Source organism: Leuciscus leuciscus, assembly GCF_965113295.1.
Source record: "Leuciscus leuciscus genome assembly, chromosome: 10".
NCBI lineage: Eukaryota > Metazoa > Chordata > Actinopteri > Cypriniformes > Leuciscidae > Leuciscus > Leuciscus leuciscus.
The window spans coordinates 41,599,947-41,624,871 of NC_138734.1; the positions used below are offsets into that span (position 1 = coordinate 41,599,947).

Genomic DNA, 24,925 nt, shown 5'->3' on the forward strand with positions numbered 1-24,925 from the left:
TCCAGCGATTATAAAGGCAGCGTTCTTTGATCGCTGTCAGTATATAATTTAATCACAGTTTAAATAACAGATTGCTACTAAGAGAAACGATGTGAAGTTGACTGTTTAGTCACTGGATTGATTTACTGATGCATAAACGGCAATAAACAATGAACGTCTGACTGTACATGAATCATTACATATCAGAAATCACTGATCACAGATTAAGCATTAGAATGAACACGGTTACTTGCATGTTTTTGCATTACTGTCGGGTTCATATCTTGCAGTAAAAGTCTGTTCGCAAAAAGCCTGCGCCGAAATTGCGACTGATTTACCAAAGAATTCACAGTGAAATTTTCCGAACAAACAAATAATGCACATTCCTAGCATGGAAGGTAATGTTACTTTTAGTCCAGTGATTCTGTATCTCTCTTTTCTTCTAATCTCACTAACATGCCAGTGGGCGGGGCCAAAGATGCAATGATGTAGAAGACGGTCTTTCGTCGCACTATTGCGTCATAATATAATATGACAAAATCCAAAACAATAAAAGCTGTTTTTGGACTAACAAGGACGTTTTGAGTTCTGAAACTTACGAGATGTTTTAATAGTGCAATGACCTCGTATAAGTCAATAGATTAAGGATAATTTAATTTCTCAATTCATGACCCCTTTAAAAATAGGGAAAACACAAATGGCCAATATATGCAGTTCAGGGTACACAGATTTACTGGTTTTATTCAAGTCAACATTTCTAACAAGTAATGTAAATATCTCAATAAGGATAACTACATGTCTCCACAGTGTAAAAACCTTTTGCTTCTACTTGCCTGAGGTCTCTGATGAGGTCTTTAGTGATGATGCGGACTGTCTCTGGCTCTTTGGTTGCAGGAGCAGAGCGTGACAGTGACCTTGACCTCACGCTTCTGCCTTCAGCATCATCTTTTATATCAGCAGCAGAATGCTGAGAAAGATTCAATAGACTGTTGGATCTTCCTTTACTTTTCATTTAATGTCTAAGACCATAAAGTAAGCTTTTTTCTACCTGTTTGGGGGTCCCAAAAAGGGTCTCGTCCACATGAGAGGTGAGGGCCCGTGTGCGATAGCGGCGAGTCAAACCGCTGCTGCCCGACAGTTTCCCAGATGATGACCCAGCGCTTTGAGGCTGAAAAGCATGTCAAATTACCAACTAGTGAGTCGCTATGTGATTTAAGTCTCAGGAGTCTTTAATACAACAACAAAACAGTTAGTTTCTGGTTCTTTTTTTATTCATTATAAAAGAACCGACTCATAACATTCATTCGTTCTGGAATTGGACTACACTTCCTGCTGAATATACACGGGTGGTTAAAAGTTTGGAATAATTGTATTTATTTATTCATTTTCATGTTTTTGAAAGTATCTTCTGCTCACCAAGGCTGCATTTATTTTAACAAATATACAGTAAAAATTTTAAAATATTATTAAAATGTAATACAAGTGTTTCCAATGTGAATATATTTTAAAATGTAATTTATTCCTGTGATCAAAGCTGAATTTTCAGCATCATTACTCCAGTCTTCAGTGTCACATGGTCCCTCAGAAATCATTCTAATATGCTGATTTAGTGCTCAATTTATCAGTTATAATTGGTGCTCATTTGTTAATAATGGTTTTTATTGCTGTCAATAATTTTTTTTTTTTTTATTTAAAAAACTGCTATTTTTGTGGAAAATGTGATACTTTTTTTCAGGGTTCTTTATTATAAAGTATCAAGTTTAAAAGAACAGCATTTATTTTAAATATAAATATTGAATCAATTTAAACTGGTTATTATTTTTAATAATACATAATTAAATTATTATTTCTATTTTCTTTCTCGTTTCCAAAAAAATTAATAAATAAAGGTTAAGCAGCAAAACAGTTTTCAACGTTGATAATAAAAAATGTTTCTTGATCAGCAAATCATCATATTAGAATGATTTCTGGAGGATGTATTGTATTTTTCATCAAATAAATGCATCCTTGGTGAGCATAAGACACTTAACGTTAAACATTTAAAAATCTTACTCATTCCAAACTTTTGACAGCCAGAAAACAGAACATTTTATCATTTTAATGCCCATAATATAGTGTATATGGTGTGTAAAAGTAACGTTACTTACCATTTCTATCGAGCTGACGTGAAAAAGCTCATAGGATAAGTTAGACGTTATGACACAGATACAAACAACACAAAGTGTCACGACAAAGTGAAAAGGGATGCCACACAAGTACTTCTAATTTATGTGTTTAAAAATGCCGCTAAAATGAAAGAAATAGAGAATAATACATGTCTTGAGCACAGCTAGCCTACTAGCAATAAAACCGACTGCACAGTGCAGTGGTAGTTTGTTATTGTCTTTCCATGGAGACGTGGTTCCTGCGGTTACGGACAGTGAATAGAAGAGTTCCTGCAAGACAGGAAGGAGGCTGCCGTTTCAGGACCGCATTTCTAGGACCCTCGGTTTAAAAAAAATATAATTTTTATTTTATTTTATGTACTAGCAGTTTGTAGGATTTTAGACCACTTACTATTCGATTCTGTATTTGTGTTACTAATTTTCATGAATTATTTATTTGTTTAATTATTTACATTTATAGGCCTACTGTAGGCTAATAATAAGCAACCCCTAACCACAAACACATCCGTTGGAAACCCTCTTGAAATATTTATCCCAGTTTGTTTACATATATGAGGCTCTATATGTGGGCACGGGAAGTAGGGGTGCTGCACAGTTTTTAAAACATACTTGCAGAGTGTGACGTAATCTTGTGACCGCAAGTGCACCTTCGGTGTGGTGTGAAGTATGGAGTTTTTTTGTGCATATTTTTATTTCCTGACGCTGTGCAGGCTCTTTTATTGTATAGTGTAAACAGCTCAATAACCCTTTTATTCAAAGACTTTGTCCCATAGACCCGGTCCGTTGCATTTTGATCGTAAGCCTTACAATGGTAAAAAAAAATGATGAAGTCTGATCCCTCCCAGTTAATATCATGCTGTTTAAATGTGTGTTCTCACCAATATGCTTGTTGTACTTCGTGGAGGTTTGATGCATTTTATCGACTGGATATTGTTTCTTATTCAAATGTGGTTTAGTGGTTTAACGTTAGTCCAAATTTTCTGAAGAGACTCTATCGCTTTATATGATGAAGATTAGATTTAGGCTTTTATTCACATTTAAACATTGATCAGAAACACATACTGTAAGCAGAAGCTCACCTGAACCTGCTTGACACGCTTATTGGTTCTTGCGGAAGCTCAAACGCGATGCGTAACACGAGAATGAACTTCGTTTGTTCTTGCGGAAGCTCAAACGTGTTGTGTAACACGAGAATGAACCTCATTGGTTCTTGTGGAAGATCAAACGTATTGTGTAACACGAGAATGAACCTCATTGGTTCTTGCGTAAGATCAAACGTATTGTGTAACACGAGAATTAACCTTATTGGTTCTTGCGTAAGATAAAACTTATTGTGTAACACGAGAATTAACCTCATTGGTTCATGCGTAAGATCAAACGTATTGTGTAACACGAGAATGAACCTCATTGGTTCTTGTGGAAGATCAAACGTCCATCATGGCCTCCTAATCATCCCCATATATGTTTGGCTTCATCACTCTGTCTCCTCTCCACCAGTAAACTGGTGTGTGGTGGGCGTTCTGGAACAATATGGCTGCCGTCGCATCATCCAAGTGGATGCTGCACATTGGTGGTGGTTGAGGCAATTCTCCCCTCTATGTAAAGTGCTTTGAGTGCCAAGAAAAGCGCTCTATAAATGTAATGAATTATTATTATTATTATTACTGTATGTGTAAAATTGACATTCACATGAATGGCCCAGAGCACCACAGTCCCTCAACTGACTTGTCATCTTCCAACAGTGTATCATGATGTCAACACTTCTCCAAGTAAATGGTGTACATGCTCACTGCTGTTCATGTGATGTACAAGAAAACAGGACTTATTAGACCAGGCAACCTTCTTCCACTGCTCCAAGGTCAGGTTTGATGCTTGTTTGCCTATTCTTGTCTCTAGACAGGGGTCATCATGGGCACTCTGGCTGGTCTGCACCTATACAGCCCCATATGCAGGGATGTCGCTAGAAGGGAGAAAGATGGTGACAATTCTCACGGCCCCCACAATTTCAACTTAGGGGGACAACCCCCATTCAACCCCAAATCGTCAACCACTTGAGTGTGTTTCGGAAATGTCACGGCCCTCATCAGAACTCCAAGTTTCAACATACTACTAATGCAACTCACCCAGGCATTGTCCCCTTTTTTGTGTGAGTATGTGTTACGGAAGCCGATAATGCAGGTAAACCTCACTCCCCTGATCTCAAGAGGCGCACTAGTGGCTGACTCTAGAGACTGCGGTCTTTAGGGTACTTATCAGAATGCCTGCCTCCCATGCCGAAAACGCCAGTTTGAGTCCCGCTCAGAGCAGGGGCGAGTAGGACCGGAGGGGTTGCATATTCCTTGTGTGGGGTTCATTTAAATAAGGAATATTGTGACATGCTCGTCTACACAAATAGTGGCATACAAACAGATACTTCTTTGAATATTGGTCCCTGTGTTTGTGATCTCAAACGACAATGAATAATGGCCCACTGTTAATGTGTAAGAGATGCCCTTTGAAAAGTCTATTTGGCTGGACCCACCATACCTGTGGATTTGCTGAGGGCTAAGCTATTTGCTGTGTGGGATTCATTTAAGTAAGGAATATTGTGAAATGCTCGTCTCCACAAATAGTGGCAAACAAACAGATACTTCTTTGAACATTGGTCCCCGTGTTTGTGATCTCAAACGGCAGTGAATAGTGGCCCACAGTTAATTTGTAAGAGATGCCCTTTGAAAAGTCTAGTTTGCTGGACCCACCATACCTGTGGATTTTTTGAGGGCCAAGAGAGCACAGCCAGATAAAATATGCTTGAGAAGGAGAGGACACAGAGGTAACAGACCTCCTTTGCCAGCAATAATAACTTACTTGCAAAAAACAAAAAATTAAATTTCAACTTAAGGGGGGCAACCCCCCATTCAACCCCCAATCGTCAACCACTTGAGTGTGTTGCGGAAATGTCAAGGCCCTCATCAGAACTCCAAGTTTCAACATACTACTAACGCAACTCACCCAGGCATTGTCCCCATTTTTGTGTGAGTATGTGTTCCAGAGGCCGATAATGCAGGTAAACCTCACTCCCCTCATCTCAAGAGGCACTGTTACCTCTGTGTCCACTCCTTCTCAACCATAGGGGGCGAGTAGGACCGAAGGGGTTGCATATGCCTTGTGTGGGATTCATTTAAATAAGGAATATTTTGACATGCTCGTCTACACAAATAGTGGCATACAAATAGATACTTCTTTGAACATTGGTCCCTGTGTTTGTGATCTCAAACGAAAATTAATAATGGCCCACTGTTAATGTGTAAGAGATGCCCTTTGAAAAGTCTATTTTGCTGGACCCACCATACCTGTGGATTTGCTGAGGGCTAAGCTATTTGCTGTGTGGGATTCATTTAAATAAGGAATATTGTGACATGCTCGTCTACACAAATAGTTGCAAACAAACAGATACTTCTTTAAACATTGGTCCCCGTGTTTGTGATCTCAAACGGCAGTGAATAGTGGCCCACTGTTAATGTGCAAGAGATAAAAAGTCTAGTTTGCTGGACCCACCATACCTGTGGATTTTCTGAGGGCCAAGAGAGCACAGCCAGATAAAATATGGTTGAGAAGGAGTGGACACAGAGGTAACAGACCTCCTTTGCCAGCAATAATAACTTACTTTCATTGTGTGGGATGTACACCATGAAAATGACAAATAAAGGAATCTCAATCTCCATCTCAAAAAACAAAAAAATACATTTCAACTTAGGGGGACAACCCCCCCATTCAACCCCCAATCGTCAACCACTTGAGTGTGTTTCGGAAATGTCACAGCCCTCATCAGAACTCCAAGTTTCAACATACTACTAACGCAACTCACCCAGGCATTGTCCCCTTTTTTGTGTGAGTATGTGTTACGGAGGCCGATAATGCAGGTAAACCTCACTCCCCTGTGACTGAAACTAGAGACTGTGGTCTGTAGGGTACTTATCAGCATGCCTGCCTCCCATGCCGAAAACGCCAGTTCGAGTCCCGCTCAGAGCAGGGGCGAGTAGGACTGGAGGGGTTGCATGTGCCTTGTGTGGGATTCATTTAAATAAGGAATATTGTGACATGCTCGTCTACACAAATAGTGGCATAAAAACCGATACTTCTTTGAATATTGGTCCCCGTGTTTGTGATCTCAAGCGGCAGTGAATAGTGGCCCACTGTTAATGTGCAAGAGATGCCCTTTGAAAAGTCTAGTTTGCTGGACCCACCATACCTGTGGATTTTCTGAGGGCCAAGAGAGCACAGCCAGATAAAATATGCTTGAGAAGGAGAGGACACAGAGGTAACAGACCTCCTTTGCCAGCAATAATAATTTGCTTAATTTTTATTTATTTATTTTCAATACATTTTGCATTAAAGCACAGGTCTGTTCTGAATACAGAGAATCAGGCCTTTTGGATTTTACAGAGACCTGGTTCAGGATCCTGGCATTTCCATTTTGCATTTGATTTTAAAACATTTTTAGGTCCCTTAAGTAAATGATTGGCTGCTTTTTTTTTGTAATTTCAGTTTTGCTTTTAATACTATTCAGACAGGTTTAACTCCTTCAATTGCACATTTGTATCACTCCTATTAAACAAACAGAACTCAGTTTTTTAAATCAACAGTTTACAATTAAAATTAAAATTAAAATCCTGCAATGTTCTACAAGGCTGTGCTAGCTCACCAGTCCTTTTTACGCTCTATACAAATGAGTGCTCAAGCAGTCACTCACAGAATTACATCCTAAAATATGATGACACTGCAATTTATTGTAAAATTATTTCAGTTATTCTATCTATCATTCTGAGATCAAATCGTTTGTTGACTGGTATGATGTCAATTATTTAAAGGTGCATTGCGCAAGTCTCTGAGTTTTTGCAGAACTATGCCCCCTCTGGCGGCAAGCGAAACTGCAGCCAGAAGTGTGCACGCTCACGGACAAAAGTTTTCTTTTTTTTTATCTTACGTGGAGTTTGCGTTGGTGTTTGAAATGAACTACAAGCCGGTCTCTTAGAATCCATCTTCTACGGAGAATGGCGGCGAATACACAAACCTGCCAGACATAGATGTGAGCGTGCCGTGAACGCGCATGACGTCACGCCCAGTCTAAAATTCCGGCCCGAATCCCTCTTATTTATTTTACTTTACAGGATTATAGAGACAATCTCAGTGATCAGAGAAGGGCTCATTCAGCTCATCAGGCAATTGTTTAAGCATGTATGGGTTAGAAAACGGGTATTTTTAACATGAAAAAGTTGCTTAATGCACCTTTAAACTTAAATATAAAGGATACTGTGGAGATTATATTTGATCCCAAGTGCATTGGTTACCATAGACCAGTGCTTAAACACAACCAGGAAATTAGTGAAGGTGAAGGCTTACAAGTATCATCAAAAACCTGTCAAAACCCTGTCACTTGTTTGTAAATAAATCCTATAGGCAAGTAAGGTCATGTCGGAGAGTAGGCTAGGCCTATATTTATATGAGTGCATGTACAGTAGGTGGGGGGGCTTGAAAATATTTTTCTCTACATAAGAGGGGCCTGGCAGAAAAAGTTTGGGAATCACTGTATTAAAGTGTGAGAAGGCAGTTGTGGCCTAATGGTTAGAGAGTTGTAACTTGTAAAGGTTGCAGGTTTGAGTCTCGGTACCGACAAGAAATGTAGGGGTAGGAGTGAATGAACAGTGCTCTCTTCCACTCTCATTACCCATAACTGAGGTGCACTTAAAAAATGTCTGTCCACTGCTTTGGGTGTGTAGTTCATGGTGTGTGAACAACCGTGGGTGAAATAAATGGGTGAGATAAATTCCAAGTATGGGAATTAAATTGGGTCTTTGATGAATGTGAAGATAAATTACGACTTTGTGGTGTCTAGAGCAAAACATGTGAATAGTGGTAATTGTCGCCAGCTCTCGTGGCAAGGTGCCATTCTCCTATTTGCCATTGTTGTAGTGTTCTACTTACAGGAACCTGGAAGTCTGGAAGCAGACAGACTGGCTGGAACCATGCTGACTCTCTTGAGGCATGGCAAACAAGTCATGTAAAGTACTTAACATTTCAACACATGAGGAGACGGTGTCATACAGTTTTGGGTGCTGAGGGAGTGATTATGGAGCCAAAACAGATATTTTGCTTATGCAGGTATAGACAAATAGGCCGGTCTAAGAGGTAAATATGAACTGAAAGCAGCAAAGAAAATGAGGTCCAAGCATAACATCGGGGTTGAAGGCAGAAATTAATTTGAGAAGAACCTTTGCCCTATATTACAGGTCTATGATACCATTTACCAAATTGAAACAAAGACATAATAAATTACTAAATACTAATTAAAATATTAAACATACATATATATATCAAAAGAAAACAAAGAAGGTAATCCAAACAGTGAGTAAGATCATAATAGCGTACATGTAGCTCTCATTTTGATTCAGTCCTATTTTCTTTCTTTTTTTTATTGTTCTTACACTATATGTACACTATTATGATCTTACTCACTGTTTGGATTACCTTCTTTGTTTTCTTTTGTTAATAAAGTGATAAAGCTGCATTTGGATCTATATTTCCTCTTGCTTGCCTCCTTTGTCATCATCATCATCATCATCATCATCATCATCGCCTGCGCCATGACAGAACACCAAACCACAAGAAGTATGGAAAAGCATTTAAAATGCAGCTATTTACCTTCACCCAGAGGTTCAGATCACGGACTTCCTGCAGGGGGAATGTCCTCTGGAAGACTTTGTGGAGGAATTTTTGGACTTGGGTCATCAGACAGGTTCTCTGGTGCAAGAACACACTGAAGATGTGTTTCTGGAGTGGTCTCGACGACCACCTCCTGCAAATTATACTGATGGGGGAATCCAGCTACTCGCTGCATCAGCACATAGATTTCATGTTGTAGCTGGTCAGTTCCCCCCCACTGTGGGGGTGGTCGAAGAGGACTGTGTCATACAGTTTTGGGTGGTGTGGGAATGATTATGGAGCCAGACATTTTATTAACAGGAAAACAGATATAACTGACAGCAGCAAAGAAAATGAGGTCCAAGCATAACATCGGGGTTGAAGGCAGAAATGAATTTGAGAAGAACCTTTGCCCTATATTACAGGACTATGATACCATTTACCAAATTGAAATAAAGACATAATAAATTACTAAATACTTAAATATTAAATATGATAACACATATAAAATTAGGTATACTCTCTGCCTTTTGCAGTTACAATATGTAAATTAGATACAAACATTTTCTTGGAGACAGGAGGACATCAGTGATACAGTGACACGTGATGCAATTTTTCACTTAAGAGAATAAATTAAATATGTTGTTAGCGGACAAGTTATATTATAGGGTGAAAGTGAATCTCTTGCAATCAGAATTATTGAATAACCTGACCTGCAAGACATTCTGAATTTGTGAATAAAACTGTATGAGAACCCACCCACATTTATTTATTTTTTTGCTTCCGACGCCCATGGATGTAAATGTTTCAGAAGCTAATGGTCTGTCATGACACATGACGCTTGACGTCAACTTTTACGCTCCATTTCAGTTAAAATGACAAATAAATACTCAGGGAGCGCTCCACAAGATATGTATGATTATACCATGGATGCTCAAAATTTATCATGTGAATACACATTTTTCACAGCTTATTGTACAGGTAAGTTAATCGTAGTTCTAAACTGCTGCTGCATTATGCACACACTGAACTCTGTTCTGTGATTTAGCAATAAAATAGCTTAGAAACTGAAAAGTTCTAACATATCATTTCTTAGTAACTAAAACCCACAGCTTCAAAATATAAAGTTTTATGTAACAACGTTCGGGAGGAGCATGTTCAGCTAATCATCCAATCAGCACAAGAAGAAGCCAGTATAAATAAAGCCTTCCCTTACCTCCTGTCTCATGTCTAATTTCTCAGCATCCCGCCACCACCCCATCACCTCACATTCGTCTGGGTCTGCTCATAGATACCTATGATCTATACATTTATAGGGGGGAGTACTCTGGGGTCGGGCCGAATTCCGAGCTCGGAGCCCTCCCCCCGGACAGCAAGCCAAATACGCATTATAATATTACATCAGATTTCATTAACATGTGAACTCGTGAATAGTAGAGAGACGCTGCCAGGTGATATTCATGCGCAATCGCTCTCTCTCACACTAATGCATAATACAAATGTCATCTTTACTGTGCTGCTTTATATCTGATTTAGAATGAGCAGAAAGCTGTGAGAAATATAGGTTCAGGCTTATTTGTTCATCAATGGCGTCATCACCAACTAGTCGACGCCAACTCGACTTTCATCACATAAATGTCAACTTCAATAATCTGAAGTGGTTCAACCCCCATACAGACAACATTTATTTCAGGTTATAAAGAGTAAAGGATTCTCTATTTCTTCTAAATTTCTTTTGTGGGGTGAATAAATATGTATATGGATGTTTAGAGTGAATGTTTTTTGTTTTTGTTAATTGTTTTTTTCATTTAACCTCAGTAACTCAACTTTACATTCTCAGAACCACTCACTTTCTATGAAGTTTTTTTGATGCCCTAGTTGAAGGGTTCTCATACAGTTTTATTCACAAATCCAGAATGTCTTGCAGGTCAGGTTATTCAATAATTCTGATTGCAAGAGATTCACTTTCACCCTATAATATAACTTGTCCGCTAACAACATATTTAATTTATTCTCTTAAGTGAAAAATTGCATCACGTGTCACTGTATCACTGATGTCCTCCTGTCTCCAAGCAAATGTTTTTATCTAATTTACATATTGTAACTGCAAAAGGCAGAGAGTATACCTAAAGCCGCGTTTCCACCGAAATTACCCGGAACAATTTGTACCAGGAACTTTTTTCCCAGGAACTTTTTTTGCCCCAGACTGGTTGCTTTCTGCGTTTACACCGCGGTCTAAAGTACCGGGAAGGTAAACTGCGCGCAACTGCTCCTCCCAGTCTGCGACGGACAGTAATCAGTTGCGCCACATTTATAAGTATGGAGGAGATTCAAACTGTGCTGCAGTTATGTATTAGTTTACTAACGAGGTAATTAACAAAATAAAATAGACGAGCACTGATACTAAAGCGTGTTCGGAAAGCTCATATGCGTATAAAATTAGACAACGTATGTTATCAGTTATTGTGAGATGCCTGGGACGAACGCGAAAAAAAAATTCCTCTTTCGCAAATACACTTAAAAAAGCCTGAACCCCGTCTATCAATCATAAATAGTGACAGTCTTGTAAATAGTTGTTTGTTACTAACCTAACCTTGCAATAGATGACAATGTGTAAACATAATGACTTATTAATAAAAGCTGTGGCAGAAAACAGACGAGCACTGATAAAGCGTGTTCAGTAAGCTCGTAATGCTAACGTTAGATATAAAATGTGTACGTTATCAGCTTTGCGGACATTGACCGTGAGATGGCTGGGACGAACGCGCAGAAAGTTTCCTCTTCCACAAATACCCTTAATAAAGCCTGAAACTCGTCGCCAGTCCACCAGTTTTTTTTTTTATAAAATTCCATATTTGCAGACAGACAACTCTTACTGCATGAAGCCACGACACGAACCGCAATAGATTTTTTTAAAAGGGAGGTTAAAAATAAATAAAATGCTGCATCAAATCATCCAACCAAAATGCGGCGTGAACACAACCAATCAGCTTGTGCAGCGCACAAGTCCCACCCCTGAAAGTTCCTGAACTTTGAAAAAGTACTACCTCATGAGCAGGGACTATCGGAGGGGGAAATATTTACCCGGAACTTCATTTAGACCCTGGTTCCTGCGGTGTAAACACATCGAGTACCAGCCCAAAGTTCCTAGTTCCTGGGGAAAGTTCCTGCGGTGGAAACGCGGCTTAATTTGATATGTGTTATCATATTTAATATTTTAGTATTTAGTAATTTATTATGTCTTTGTTTCAATTTGGTAAATGGTATCATAGTCCTGTAACATAGGGCAAAGGTTCTTCTCAAATTCATTTCTGCCTTCAACCCCGATGTTATGCTTGGACCTCATTTTCTTTGCTGCTTTCAATTATATCTTAGCCTGGGAAAACCCAGACAACTTCCGGCAAATTTAGATTTGCTCTGCAAGTAGTCTGGCAAAGAGCTCATTCAAGCCCATTTCTAATCCGTCGAAATCGCGGCACCAATCAGAAACGTTGAGGCGGGCTTTACACGATGACGATCGCTCTGATTGGTTTTAGGTCTATCCAATTGCGCCCAGAGGCATTAGAGCGACGTCCACTCCGTTGGTGAAGCGCACCAACAAACTTTTAAATGCATTATTATATTCAAATTGCAAACACATGAAGACAGTCTCCATGAAAGACCCACTGGCAGATGAACGTGCTACTACATTTCTCTCCGAAACGGTAGGAAATTAAATTAGATTTAATAGAGGATTTTAATTGTGACAAGATGATTGACAGGGCAGTTTACGTGACAGGACGCACGCGACAGATTCGTCCGATAAAGATGACGAAGAAGTATGTCCCAAAGCATGCCTACTTTCTGGCTAAACATTCAAAAGTAAATACCTTTTCTTCACAAAAAGAGTACATACTTTTATGGCGTAGTGTAACTTAGGCGAATTGGGACGCAGCATATGGCTTTACACGATGACGATCGCTCTGACTGGTTTTAGGTCTATCCAATTGCGCCGAGAGGCATTTGAGCGACGTCCGTTGGTGACGCCCCTTTGGAAATGAGTTATTAATGAAGCTTTGCCAGACCATAACTCAGTTACTACTGAGAATGGTCTGGTTTTAACCAGGCTAGTTATATCTGTTTTCCTGTTAATAAAATGTCTGGCTCCATAATCACTCCCACACCACCCAAAACTGTATGACACAGTCCTCTTCGACCACCCCCACAGTCGGGGGTACATGTAGCTCTCATTTTGATTCAGTCCTTTTTTTTGTTCTTTTTTTTTTGTATTGTTCTTACCCTACATGTACGCTATTATGATCTTACTCACTGTTTGGATTACCTTCTTTGTTTTCTTTTGTTAATAAAGTGATAAAGCTGCATTTGGATCTATATTTCCTCTTGCTTGCCTCCTTTGTCGTCATCATCATCATCATCATCATCATCATCTGCGCCATGACAGAACACCAAACCACAAGAAGTATGGAAATGCATTTAAATGCAGCTATTTACCTTCACCCAGAGGTTCAGATCACGGACTTCCTGCAGGGGGAATGTCCTCTGGAAGATTTTGTGAAGGATTTTTTGGACTTGGGTCTTCAGGTTCTCTGGTGCAAGAACACACTGAAGATGTGTTTCTGGAGTGGTCTCGACGACCACCTCCTGCAAATTATACTGATGGGGTAATCCAGCTACTCGCTGCATCAGCACATAGATTTCATGTTGTAGCTGGTCAGTTCCCCCCACTGTGGGGGTAGTCGAAGAGGACTTTGACATCATCACTTCTATTACATTACATTTTACATTTATATAGCGCTTTTCTCGGCACTCAAAGCGCTTTACATAGAAGGGGGGAATCTCCTCAACCACCACCAATGTGCAGCATCCACTTGGATGATGCGACGGCAGCCATATTGCGCCAGAACGCCCACCACATACCAGCTTACTGGTGGAGAGGAGACAGTGATGAAGCCAATCAGTATATGAGGATGATTAGGAGGCCGTGATAGACAGAGGCCACTGGGCAAATTTGGCCAGGATGCCGGGGTTAAACCCCTACTCTTTCGAAAGACATCCTGGGATTTTTAATGACCACAGAGAGTCAGGACCTCGGTTTTACGTCTCATCCGAAGGACGGATGTCACTATGTCCACTTTCCCCGTTCCAGGGCCAGTCAAAAGTCAAACAAGTCATGTAAAGTACTTAACATTTCAACACATGAGGAGACGGTGTCATACAGTTTTGGGTGGTGAGGATGTGATTATGGAGCCAGACATTTTATTAACAGGAAAACAGATATTTTGCTTATGCAGGTATAGACAAATAGGCCAGTCTAAGAGGTAAATATGAACTGAAAGCAGCAAAGAAAACTGGTCCAAGCATAACATGGGGGTTGAAGTCAGAAATGAATTTGAGAAGAACCTTTGCCCTATATTACAGGACTATGATACCACTTACCAAATTGAAACAAAGACATAATAAAATGACTAAATACTAATTAAAACAGAATTATTGAATAACGTGACCTGCAAGACATTCTGGATTTGTGAATAAAACTGTATGAGAACCCTTCAACTAGGGCATAAAAAAAACTTAATAGAAAGTGAGTGGTTCTGAGAATATAAAGTTGAGTTACTGAGGTTAAATGAAAAAACAAAAAACAAAAAAAACATTCACTCTAAACATCCATATACATATTTATTCACCCCACAAAAGAAATTTAATAGAGAATCCTTTACTCTTTATAACCTGAAATAAATGTTGTCTGTATGCTAGGGGTTGAACCACTTCAGATTTTTGAAGTTGACATTTATGTGATGAAAGTCGATTTGGCGTCGACTAGTCGCTGATGACGCCATTGATGAACAAATAAGCCTGAACCTATATTTCTCACAGCTTTCTGCTCATTCTAAATCAGATATAAAGCAGCACAGTAAAGATGACATTTGTATTATGCATTAGTGTGAGAGAGAGCGATTGCGCATGAATATCACCTGGCAGCGTCTCTCTACTAATAGTGAAGCTGTGGGTTTTAGTTACTAAGAAATTATATTGTAGAACTTTTCAGTTTCTAAGCTATTTTATTGCTAAATCACAGAACAAAGTTCAGTGTGTGCATAATGCAGCAGCAGTTTAGAACTACGATTAAATAATAAGCTGTGAAAAATGTGTTTTCACATGATAAATCATGAGCATCCATGGTATAATCATACATATCTTGTGGAGCGCTCCCTGAGTATTTATTTGTCATTTTAACTGAAATGGAGGGTAAAAGTTAAGTTAACAGACCATTAACGTCATTAAACCCCTAAATGCTTACAAGCTTCTGAAACATTTACATCCATGGGAGTCGGAAGCAAAAACAAAAAACTGGGTGGGTTGTGAATGATTGAGAGTGAAAATGAAAGGAGCGCAAATATCTGTCTATGCGTGCATCTCTCTGAAATCAGAGCTTGGCAAGAGTAATATCAACTGTTATTCAAGTTATAACAGTAACTAAATCACTTATGTCACTTGGTGTCACGATTTCGATTATCGAATCAAAAAATGGAATCGTCGATGCTGCCACGCCCCATATGTCACGTTAGCTCGGCTTGCCTGTAATAGGTAAAACTCCTTTTCTCGAGAATATTGAAGCCTTTATTTTAAAACGCATTGCAGCTGCACAGCGAGAGCATCATAGCTCGTCTGAGCGAGCTGATTGGCTGTGCTGCGGCAACTGCACGAACCTATGGCGAGTAGGAGCGCTTGGCGCCCTGCCAACCTCGAGCGCGCCAATTTGGACGCGGCTGAAGTGTATAAATTCAGAAAAAACTCGCCAAAGGACTTTAGGTTTAAATCGACTGAAGCGAAGTACCTGATATGAGCGAAATAGCACGGCAAGGCAACGCAGTACTCGTTCCCTTATCTCTAAAGGCCAATTTATACTTCTGCGTCGGGTGCGCGTAGAAGGTACGGCGTAGCATACGCATTGACGTGTACCATACGTCGTACCCTTCGCCGTACCCTGACGCGCACCTCCTCAAAAATGTAACTACGCGTCGCGGCGACGCGGACCGCAAGATCTGTGATTGGTCGGCTGGATAGCATCGCGTTTCCACCTACGCATTTCCGGAATGATCTTCTGCACTCTGCACCGCCCGCCCGCCATTTTTTAATTCCGAAGATCAGTGAAGAGCCATGGAAATAGACCAAGAGACCGAGAGATTGCTTGAAGAAGTGCGGAAATACAGCCATCTGTATGACTCCTTCAGTCGCCATTGCTCGTAGAAACCTAAACTCAAAACAGCCGCGAGGAATGTAAACACAGTGGAACATTAAACCCACCCGCGCCAACTAGCGTTTCGGCGGTGTAACTGCAGAGCAACACAGACATTCGCAGAAGTATAAATGCTCACGACGGCGTCGCCTACGTGCGTAGCCTACGACGTACACTACGGCGTACACTCGACGCAGAAGTATAAATTGGCCTTTAGGGAACCGAGGTTACGCAAGTAACCAAGTACCTTCCCTTACGAGAACGTTCTCTCGTACTGCGTTGCAAACGCTGTGGGAACCCAATTTAAAACGCCGTGCTATTCGCCTGTGACTGCTCTGAGGAGTCCAGGGAGCCCCAGGACTATGATAGGTAATAGGTTATATTGTTTAAGTTTCCAATTGACTGAAGATATAAGTTATTGTTACATTAAGTTGTTAATAAACGTTTTAAATTTGACAATGTAGTGTGTGGTACATTGCGAACAAAGGTCAGATTTTATTATATTGCATAATAGTCTAAAAATGGCATAGCTTGTGCTTTCAAAAAAAAATTTATTTTAAATCGAGAATCGAATCGAACCGTGACTTTAGAATCGAAAATGTAATCGAATCGAGGATTTGGAGAATCGTGACACCCTTACAATAGGCTACTACATCATATACTGTACATGTTCTACGATATGATTTTGTATAATATTGTATGTATATTTAAATGATTTAAGACTTGTAGCCTACAATATGATAGGCTACTCGAAAGAATGGAATAAGCACAGCACGATCACAAATCAAACAGCGTGTTAATTGCCGTCTCTGCGCGTCTCCGTCTCTCAGCAACCAAACCAGCTCTAATAACCTATATAATCAACTAAGATTCATATACATTAATAAACTATCCCACCTTCTAAGAAAAAGAGCCAATCGCTGATTGGTCGATCTGTTAGAAGCTCCGGACCGGTTCCCAAAGGAACCTGAGACTCGCGCTTAAGACAGCACATGCGCATTGGCTCGTCTAGCCTAAAAAGTAGGCCTAAGGGTTTGGTGGAAATGAACGCTGTAGCTAAAACTCGGAATGGAGTTTAATTTATTATGATTGACGGCCCTTTGAAAAGTGAACAGACATATGCGCTGAATTAGAGTCCAGTATCATTGGTCTAAAGCCTGGAACACACCAAGCCGACGGTCGGCCGTCGGGCAGTTTTTGTGCGTCGGCCGACTAAGTTTCCTCAGTGTGTTCCGCACCGTCGGCTGAAATTGGTCCTCGTCGGCTTTTTTTCGGCCAATTCGACATGTTGAATCGGCGTCGGGCCGTCTGTGAAAGAGGGAACTCTGATTGGCTGTTCAGCTTAGTGAACGAGTCAGTGCACGAGAATAATAGCAAAATAGCGAGCAAAGTCAAAACGGTACAGATGTTCTAATGTTACGTCATCTTACCTGGGTGTTCCTTGGCGAATATTTCAATATTAACACGAGAGGAGTGGAATAAAGAAAGTGTTTAGCAGGATTGATATTGAAAACGGTAAGCACGCACTGCTTTGTTTACGGTTTGTGCATCTGCAGCCGGCAGTGTCGGTTTCCCTTTTTGAATGACGAATATAGACAAATATATCTGCAGAAATAGACAGTTGTCTCATTTACACGCAGGCGCAGAACGCGCATTCTATCCAGGGTGGACCAGGGCAGAGCAAGGGGAACGGTGGATCGAAACGGAATAAGGTGGACTGAAGACCCAGGCAGAGATGGAGGGATGAAGGGCAATATCAAAAGTAGCAATCAGTATCTTGTGTGGCCACCAATTGCTTTAAGGACTGCAGCAGATTTGTCAGTTCTTGCTGTGAGATGTTGCACAGATCTGATGGGACACATGGTCACAAGTCGTTTGGCACTGTGAGGACAATCATCTGTCCATCCTGTCTCCCTGTAACTGTCTCAGGCTTCTTACATTGTGGACATTGCAGTTTATTGCTCTCTTCACATCTGCAGTCCTCAAGCCTCCTGCAGCAGGTCTATGGGTGATCAGGGACCTTAGAAATCTTTCTCCTGGTGTTTTCCAGAGTCACTAGAAAGGTATCTTTAGTGTCCCAAGTTATTGTAGCTGTGACCTTAATTGTCTGTAAACTATTAGTGTCTTAAGGACTGTTCCACAGGTGCAAGTTGAGTTTATGGTTCATTGAATAAGCGTGAAAAACATTTACAATGTTTTCAATAATGATCTGTTAAGCTTATATGGATTTAACAGGGTTCCCACACCTTGGTTAACTTCAAATTCAAGGATCTTTCAACGACTTTCCAGGTCCAGTACCCTCAAATTCAAGGACTTAATGTGGGGACACATTTCAAGAGAGAGCAAGGTTACATCGTGTTACCTTGTAAGATACATTGTTACAGTTTTAATGTGTCAAACACAACTATGCAAAAAACTTTTTTGCATTTATTTTTGGCCATATGACAGAAATCTGATATTCTATTTGTCGTATTTCTGTTTTGCATAAAACTCAAGAATATTCGGTACATCCTATACTATATTCTAAAATTATCTGATATTAACTGCATGGATTTGATTGAAAAGAATTAGGCTCATGTAACCAGAAGTTTTAAGATATTTGTTTTAAGAAAACTTCTTGCACAAAAATAAATTCAAGCAAGGACCTGTATCTAAGTGTGTTAATATTCAAAAACTTTCCAGGGCCTTGATTTATTTATTTATTTATTTATTCACAAACTTTCAAGGATTTCAAGGATCCGTGGGAAGCCTGAGTTAAAATACAGTATGACAAAATTATATCTCTAGTTTATAAGTGTATATAAATATATAAATTTAGTACTCAGCATAAATGAGTAAACACGTCTGAACAAAGATATTTCCCTATTTCTATGATCACTATTACAATTCATGGAAAGATGAAAACCCTAATCTCCAAATGTAATCAAACACACTTGAATAAAGCTAATAAAGCTCTTCAGCATCGCTTGAAGTCACACGAACTCTGGAGGACATGGGTCCCCAGAAGCAGGGTTGAAGACCTTGGTTTTAAAGTCCTGATAAAATATGCAGTCTTTGTGCTTCTTAAACATTTTTATTAGAAATAAAATATTTGATATACAATCACAAATGGCAATATATTATATAATTTTAGCAAAATTCCATATCTGTATTTCTATAATTAACCTGAATGAGTGAACTTTCTTCTCACAACAGTATGAAAGCTGTGTGATTAGCTTGTCTTCACAGTTATATATAGTTAATACATGGAAATTGATACATGCAGATTTGTTAATGAATATGGTTAATATATATATTTATATATAATCTGCGTGCATTTACAGTACACACACACACACACACACACGTGTGTGTGTGTGTGTGTGTGTGTGTGTGTGTGTGTGTGTGTGTGTGTGTGTGTGTGTACTGTAAATGCACACAGATTTTACATAGAAGTCCAGCTGTTTGCAGTTAGTGAAGGAAAACCATTGTTTAGCAAATATTACAAACCTATACAGTAGATTTGTCAGTCAATGGAAATAAATGATTAGAATATAAAAAGAAATACATAGCTTCTACAACTTTACAGTTGAGTTTCGTCAATACGAATGTGATAATATCCAAAAATATAAGAAATAACTGCTGTCTTTTTGTGAATCAGGATACAAGCCATTAATTGCTTTTAAACAAATAATTGTAGTTAAATGTTAAAAACACTTTTGAGCTATATTGCATAAAGGCCAATTAAACCCTGAACAGACATTGGAATAAACCTGAGACTGGTAAAATATCAAAATACAGTACGATTAAAATTGCTTATTAGGTATTGCAGTGCAAAAACAAGCAACACTGCACAGCAATTTAAATTTTAAAGGAGAGAACACAAAATACTGAATTACAAACATTAAAATAACCTGAATGACTAAATAGCTTAATGCACCACTCCAAACAGGACCCATCCATTATTGGGATGAAAACAAAATTCCAATGAGGGAAAAAAGCACAAATGCACAACATGCAATGTCTTAATGCTGAGATATTGTTAAAGGTTCTAGCTTTTTAAATATAATGGCTTTCACATTCAGTGGTCATTTAGCATTAATGATGAAAGATTATATTTCTCATTAGAAGAGACATCTAATGAAAATCAACATGGATGGGCTTGGAAATGACTGGAAATAGACCTCAATCCATATTTCTATCCTCCTTTCTGACACTTATGTTTACATACAGTAAAGAACATGTGAATGTCAGAGATTAGGTCAAAAGAGACGGAGAGAGGCTTGTACGCATCGCTGTTTTTCTCCCAAAGGTATGTCATGCCGATCTCCAGGGCAGGAGAGCTGCAGTGATCCAGGGACACGTTAAGCCAAGGGTCCTCGATGACATTGACAACTTTCAACAAAATGTGACGCTTGAATGTGCCAAGTGCCACACTCTCCACTTTACCAAAGAACACTAGAAACACACACACAAACAAAAGAGATCATTAAGTCAAAATACCCCCAATTTTTTTTTCGTTTTTTAGGTCGCAGACCACAATATATTGTTAAAGAACATCACCTGTATTATTGCATATGTCAGGAATCAGGTCCATTAGTGGTTTAAGTCCGTCTTGTGCATGAGAGCTATTAGGGCTTGGTGTTGGTTTGAGATGTTCAGCACAGCAGCTCCACAGGGACGTGTTGTAGTAGTAATGCCCACAGCAATGGTGATTTGGTTTGGTGTCATAAAGAACGGCATGGGTTGAGGAAGAACAGCAAATTTGACTGGTTTTATTCATCAGCAAGAGGTTTCCACAGCACTCTGCTCTCACTTTGTGATGGGTACGGTGGAGATGACCCGAGCAGCACTTCATAAACTCTTTGTGGTGGTCATAGACATCTGAACCACAACAGAAATTACCATTCTTCTTGGAGTGGCTGAATAGACAAAAGTTGGAAAGAAAAGTCAATCAATAGGCAGCACAGATACAAAATGCACAGGGCGGCAATTTACAAAGTCAATTTCACCAGCGCATGAGCCCCAGAAAAATACTGCCCTCGCAAAACTTTACTGATGAGGGAAATGATTGTTTTCTGACATGAGAAACATTTTCCTATTCATTATTGCAGTTATCTTCAGTGAACTCAATACCTGATTCTTGCTAATTTTGGGGTGTTGACTCCAAAATATTTGTTCTAACATGCCAGTTCCTCGACTTTGGTTGTCTATGAAAGTCAAGTTTTCCGAACTGTTTTCTCAGCGCTGTTATTGTGTTTTAGCGGCATTAGGATGTCCGCTAACAATATACAGCTGCAAACTCTGCCACAAAGAAGAATTATGGTGACAGAAGAAAATAAAAAAAATGACCAGATATCTCCTGCTGGTTTTGTGAAAAAGCTTATTTATAAACTTGTTTGTGTTTATGTGAAGTTCTTAGAGAATTTGAACATATTTTCCACTCCTTTGCAAATTTATGTTAAATGATACATTTAGAATACTTGACTGCTTTTGTTATTTACATGCTTTTATAAAATAAAATTAAAATTAAAAAAAATGTAATTACATGATGATGAAAGTCTTTTGATTTTTGACAGATTTTTTTAACCCTGCATCATCAAATTAGGTAACATTAGGTCTTTATTGCAAATCAGCAGATTTTCTTTTAAGGTTCAATTCTTTTTACATTAATTTTATATTTAATTCAGGTAACATTTAATTATTGATTAAATAATAATAAGTAAATAATTTAATTCAGTATTTATTTAACTGATTTACAGTAAGAACATTACGGTTATTCTGTTATTAGAGGTTGTTAGTGGTTTTAAAACTTGTTGTTGGTTTCGAGCGGTGCCATGAATTAGTCTTGGCATTTGCCTCTACATGCATTAGTAAGACTTGAATTTCCAGTTAGAGACAAAGACTCATTTGTCAAGATTTATCCTAAAGCTATTAGATTTTCACAGGATCACACAGGTACTGCTATTTGTTTTTTTACTTATTTGAGCAGGACTATACATAGAAAAAACGGTGAGTAACTTTTTACATTGTATAAAGTGCTTTACCCCTAAAGAAACGATCAATACTTTAGACAAATATGTCATTCTACATAAGGTTGCCCCGTCATGGTTGACGTGCAGTTGAAATCAAGGGTCAAGGTTCGGCTGCTTATCCCTTTACCGTCTAAATATAAGGCACTTTGCCCAATGAAGGTCGTTTAACAGTAGCTGTGCATTGTGATGAAATGTGAAGTATTGCAGATGGCCCTTGAGAGTGTAAATTGCATGACCAGTTGAGTTTAATTATTTACAACATGAGCAAAAAACTATGAAGTGCACTTTTAAATCAAATCAAACCTTTGCACTCCTACCTGTGTCCATTACAGCAAATATGTGTTAGAGGACTGAAGATTTTTCCTCCACAACAGTGCTCGTCGAGACGGGGGCGGGCAGACAGGTTACAGGTAGTGTTTGCTGGAGTGTACACAACACCTGCGACACACTCCGAATTCTTAGAAACGTTGATATGAAGGATTCCATTACAGCACAGCACATGGTCTTCGGACAGACGGTAGATTTCTGCACCACAGCACTGAAGGACACAGGCAAACAGTATATTAATGTATGCAGGGTTTTTGTGTTCACAGAAACCCCCAATTTATTTGAATGGGATGTTCTATAATGCTTAATCTAAGTGTTAAAAGGCAATACTACCTTATTAAGTGCTGATGCCCTATACGGTTTCCCTGAGCAACACATGTCTGTCGTGGGATTGAAGGTTTTTGATCCACACTTCAATTCTAGAAGTGGAGGGAATTAGTGAGAGCATGGACTTAATTGCTACAATGATCCTAAACGTCACCATAATTACCAGTGATGTCGAGAACGATTTATATAAGTTAATGCCTGAAAAATCTCAGCTTAGCATCCATCAATAGTTACTTAAACACAACGGTCTCTCTCAATCACTGTCTGATCGAGAGAGGGAGATTTGAAAAAAATAAAAATAAATAGTAGACAATGAGGATGCCAAGAGCTTTACCTGGTGCGGTGAGACTGCTTGTAGAGATTTCCAGTAACACACAAACACAAACACAAACACATAGTGGTGTAAAGTATTGGAGAAGATACAGTATAATTAGTTATTGTACTTGAGTATCTTTTTTGGCTACTTTGTAGTTTGACTGTTTCAATTAAAGATACAAAGCAACTTTAAATCTCTACTTGACTACATTTTTTAAGAAGTATATATACTGTCTACCGGTAAGTATATACACTCATTTTTCTGAGACTTGAGTGTTTGTAGACATTCGTAGGCTGTTGATCTTGATTTATTGCAATATTGAGGTGTTTTATTTCCACTTTAGAAAATAAACAATTGCTTGCTCTCCTCACAAATCAACTGTCTTGGCACGTCTCTTAAGTGTCAAGGACTAGTGCATCTTTGAGCCAACTTTCAATATGAGTAAAATACTTAAGTACTGTTAAAATCAGATACTCTAAGGCCTGATTTTACAGACAGGGTATGCATTTTGCACAGATGCATTTTATTATACATCTATTCTGCATTTTCCCAGTGGCACGGGATTATTAGAAAGGCCTTTTAAAAATCATTTTTATAGAAACTGCACTCACCAAGAGTAAGGCTAATAATTCATTATTTAAAAAGATATCACTGATATTTTCAGGTTTTCCACGGTTGTGGGAAACCTGAGCGTACCAATTTTTGCAAATCAATTTAAACTTTGGGTTGCTTTAATCATTCGTTTAATAACAGAAGAAGGGACACTGTTCAGAATGAAAAGTGCTGAAGTATTCTGATTTTTTTATTTTTTATTCAAGAGAAGCTTTTACTTTGTTGTCTCTTGTGTGGCACAGAAGCTTTTCTGAAGTAGCAATTAAGTGTTTTTATACAGACTGTTTAATGCTGCTCAGAGGTGGCATACATGCATTTACACAGCGATTTTAATAATATACTTTTATACTAGGGACTAAGGAATAATTTAGTCCTGCTGTTAAGTAGCATTATGTCTTTACACAGAATTTTGAGCAGTGCATGTAAAGAGGATTTTTGATCAGGACTGAATGACTCACCCGGTCAGAGAAGAGGGTTCAGAACCTGTGAGAATAAGATTCAGAATATAAGATGTTGTTAGGTACAGGGCTGTAAATGAGTGTAAGAAGTTACACTCCACTTCATTATAAAAGAAGTGATTACAAGACATCCTTGATCTAATGGTATGAATATCCAACAATCTTGATAAAATCTTAACCATGTCAGAACTGAACAATGCAAAGTGTTCAAGTCGCATCAAGCCAACCTTTGCTCTTGTAGCATGACATTTGAGCACTGGTTCGAGTGACAACTTTGCCATCACAGCAAATCTTATTCAGAGGATTGTAAGCTACAGATTCACAGCAGTCAGCCACCAGCTGGCTTAATCCATGGGTTATGGTACCTGCAACACATCAAAGTACAAAACAAATAATAATAAAAAACATCCTACAGTGTTCAGTCTTTGCAATTTCCTTGTAAATCATCATTACATATGCCATATACAAGGGTTGGACACTGAAACACTGACCAATATAGGCTGCGTCTGAAAATGAAAAATTCTGTCTTCGGAGGACGCATTCCAAGGTAGGAAGGCATCAAGGCACGTCCAAATCCAAAGCTTTACTTCCTGACTGTGGAAAAGCTCTTATTGCAAGTTAAACTCCAAAAGACATCGGCGCCTGACGGAATAAAGGACTTCCATCATGTGCAACTAAACCTCTACGCTGCAGCTCGTCTTGTCTTCAACAAGCCAAAAAGGGCCCACGTCACTCCTCTGTTCGTCTCTCTGCACTGGCTTACCACTCGCTGCTCGCATCAAGTTCAAGGCATTGACGCTTGCTTACAG

The 24,925-nt window shown here is 39.1% G+C and overlaps 3 protein-coding genes across 6 annotated transcripts in view; 1 reads left to right on the forward strand and 2 right to left on the reverse strand.

Moving 5' to 3' along the window:
• Nucleotides 1-9,007, reverse strand: part of cfap45 (cilia and flagella associated protein 45) — a 28,284-nt gene extending 19,277 nt beyond the window's left edge. The window contains exons 1-3 of one of the 2 annotated variants that reach the window (XM_082181358.1): nucleotides 8,826-9,007; nucleotides 1,028-1,147; nucleotides 813-946 (exon numbers count right to left, since the gene is read on the reverse strand). In XM_082181358.1, coding sequence (XP_082037484.1) covers nucleotides 813-946; nucleotides 1,028-1,147; nucleotides 8,826-8,912 — 341 coding nt within the window. In that variant the 5' untranslated portion in view covers nucleotides 8,913-9,007. Of the gene's footprint in view, nucleotides 1-812; nucleotides 947-1,027; nucleotides 1,148-2,126; nucleotides 2,790-8,825 lie in introns of those variants that run through there. The other variant, XM_082181359.1, reaches the window with a different exon arrangement.
• c18h3orf33 (c18h3orf33 homolog (H. sapiens)) overlaps nucleotides 1-24,925 on the forward strand; it is a 466,419-nt gene that overhangs the window by 2,272 nt on the left and 439,222 nt on the right. The gene's annotated exons all lie outside the window — the stretch shown is intronic.
• Nucleotides 19,674-24,925, reverse strand: part of LOC309507231 (uncharacterized protein) — a 44,769-nt gene continuing 39,517 nt past the window's right edge. For all 3 annotated transcript variants that reach the window (XM_082181366.1, XM_082181365.1, XM_082181367.1), the window contains 7 exons: nucleotides 24,344-24,481; nucleotides 24,117-24,141; nucleotides 23,065-23,078; nucleotides 22,737-22,822; nucleotides 22,394-22,614; nucleotides 20,605-20,963; nucleotides 19,674-20,499 (listed from right to left, as the gene is read on the reverse strand). In XM_082181366.1, coding sequence (XP_082037492.1) covers nucleotides 20,240-20,499; nucleotides 20,605-20,963; nucleotides 22,394-22,614; nucleotides 22,737-22,822; nucleotides 23,065-23,078; nucleotides 24,117-24,141; nucleotides 24,344-24,481 — 1,103 coding nt within the window. In that variant the 3' untranslated portion in view covers nucleotides 19,674-20,239. The remainder of the gene's footprint in view (nucleotides 20,500-20,604; nucleotides 20,964-22,393; nucleotides 22,615-22,736; nucleotides 22,823-23,064; nucleotides 23,079-24,116; nucleotides 24,142-24,343; nucleotides 24,482-24,925) is intronic.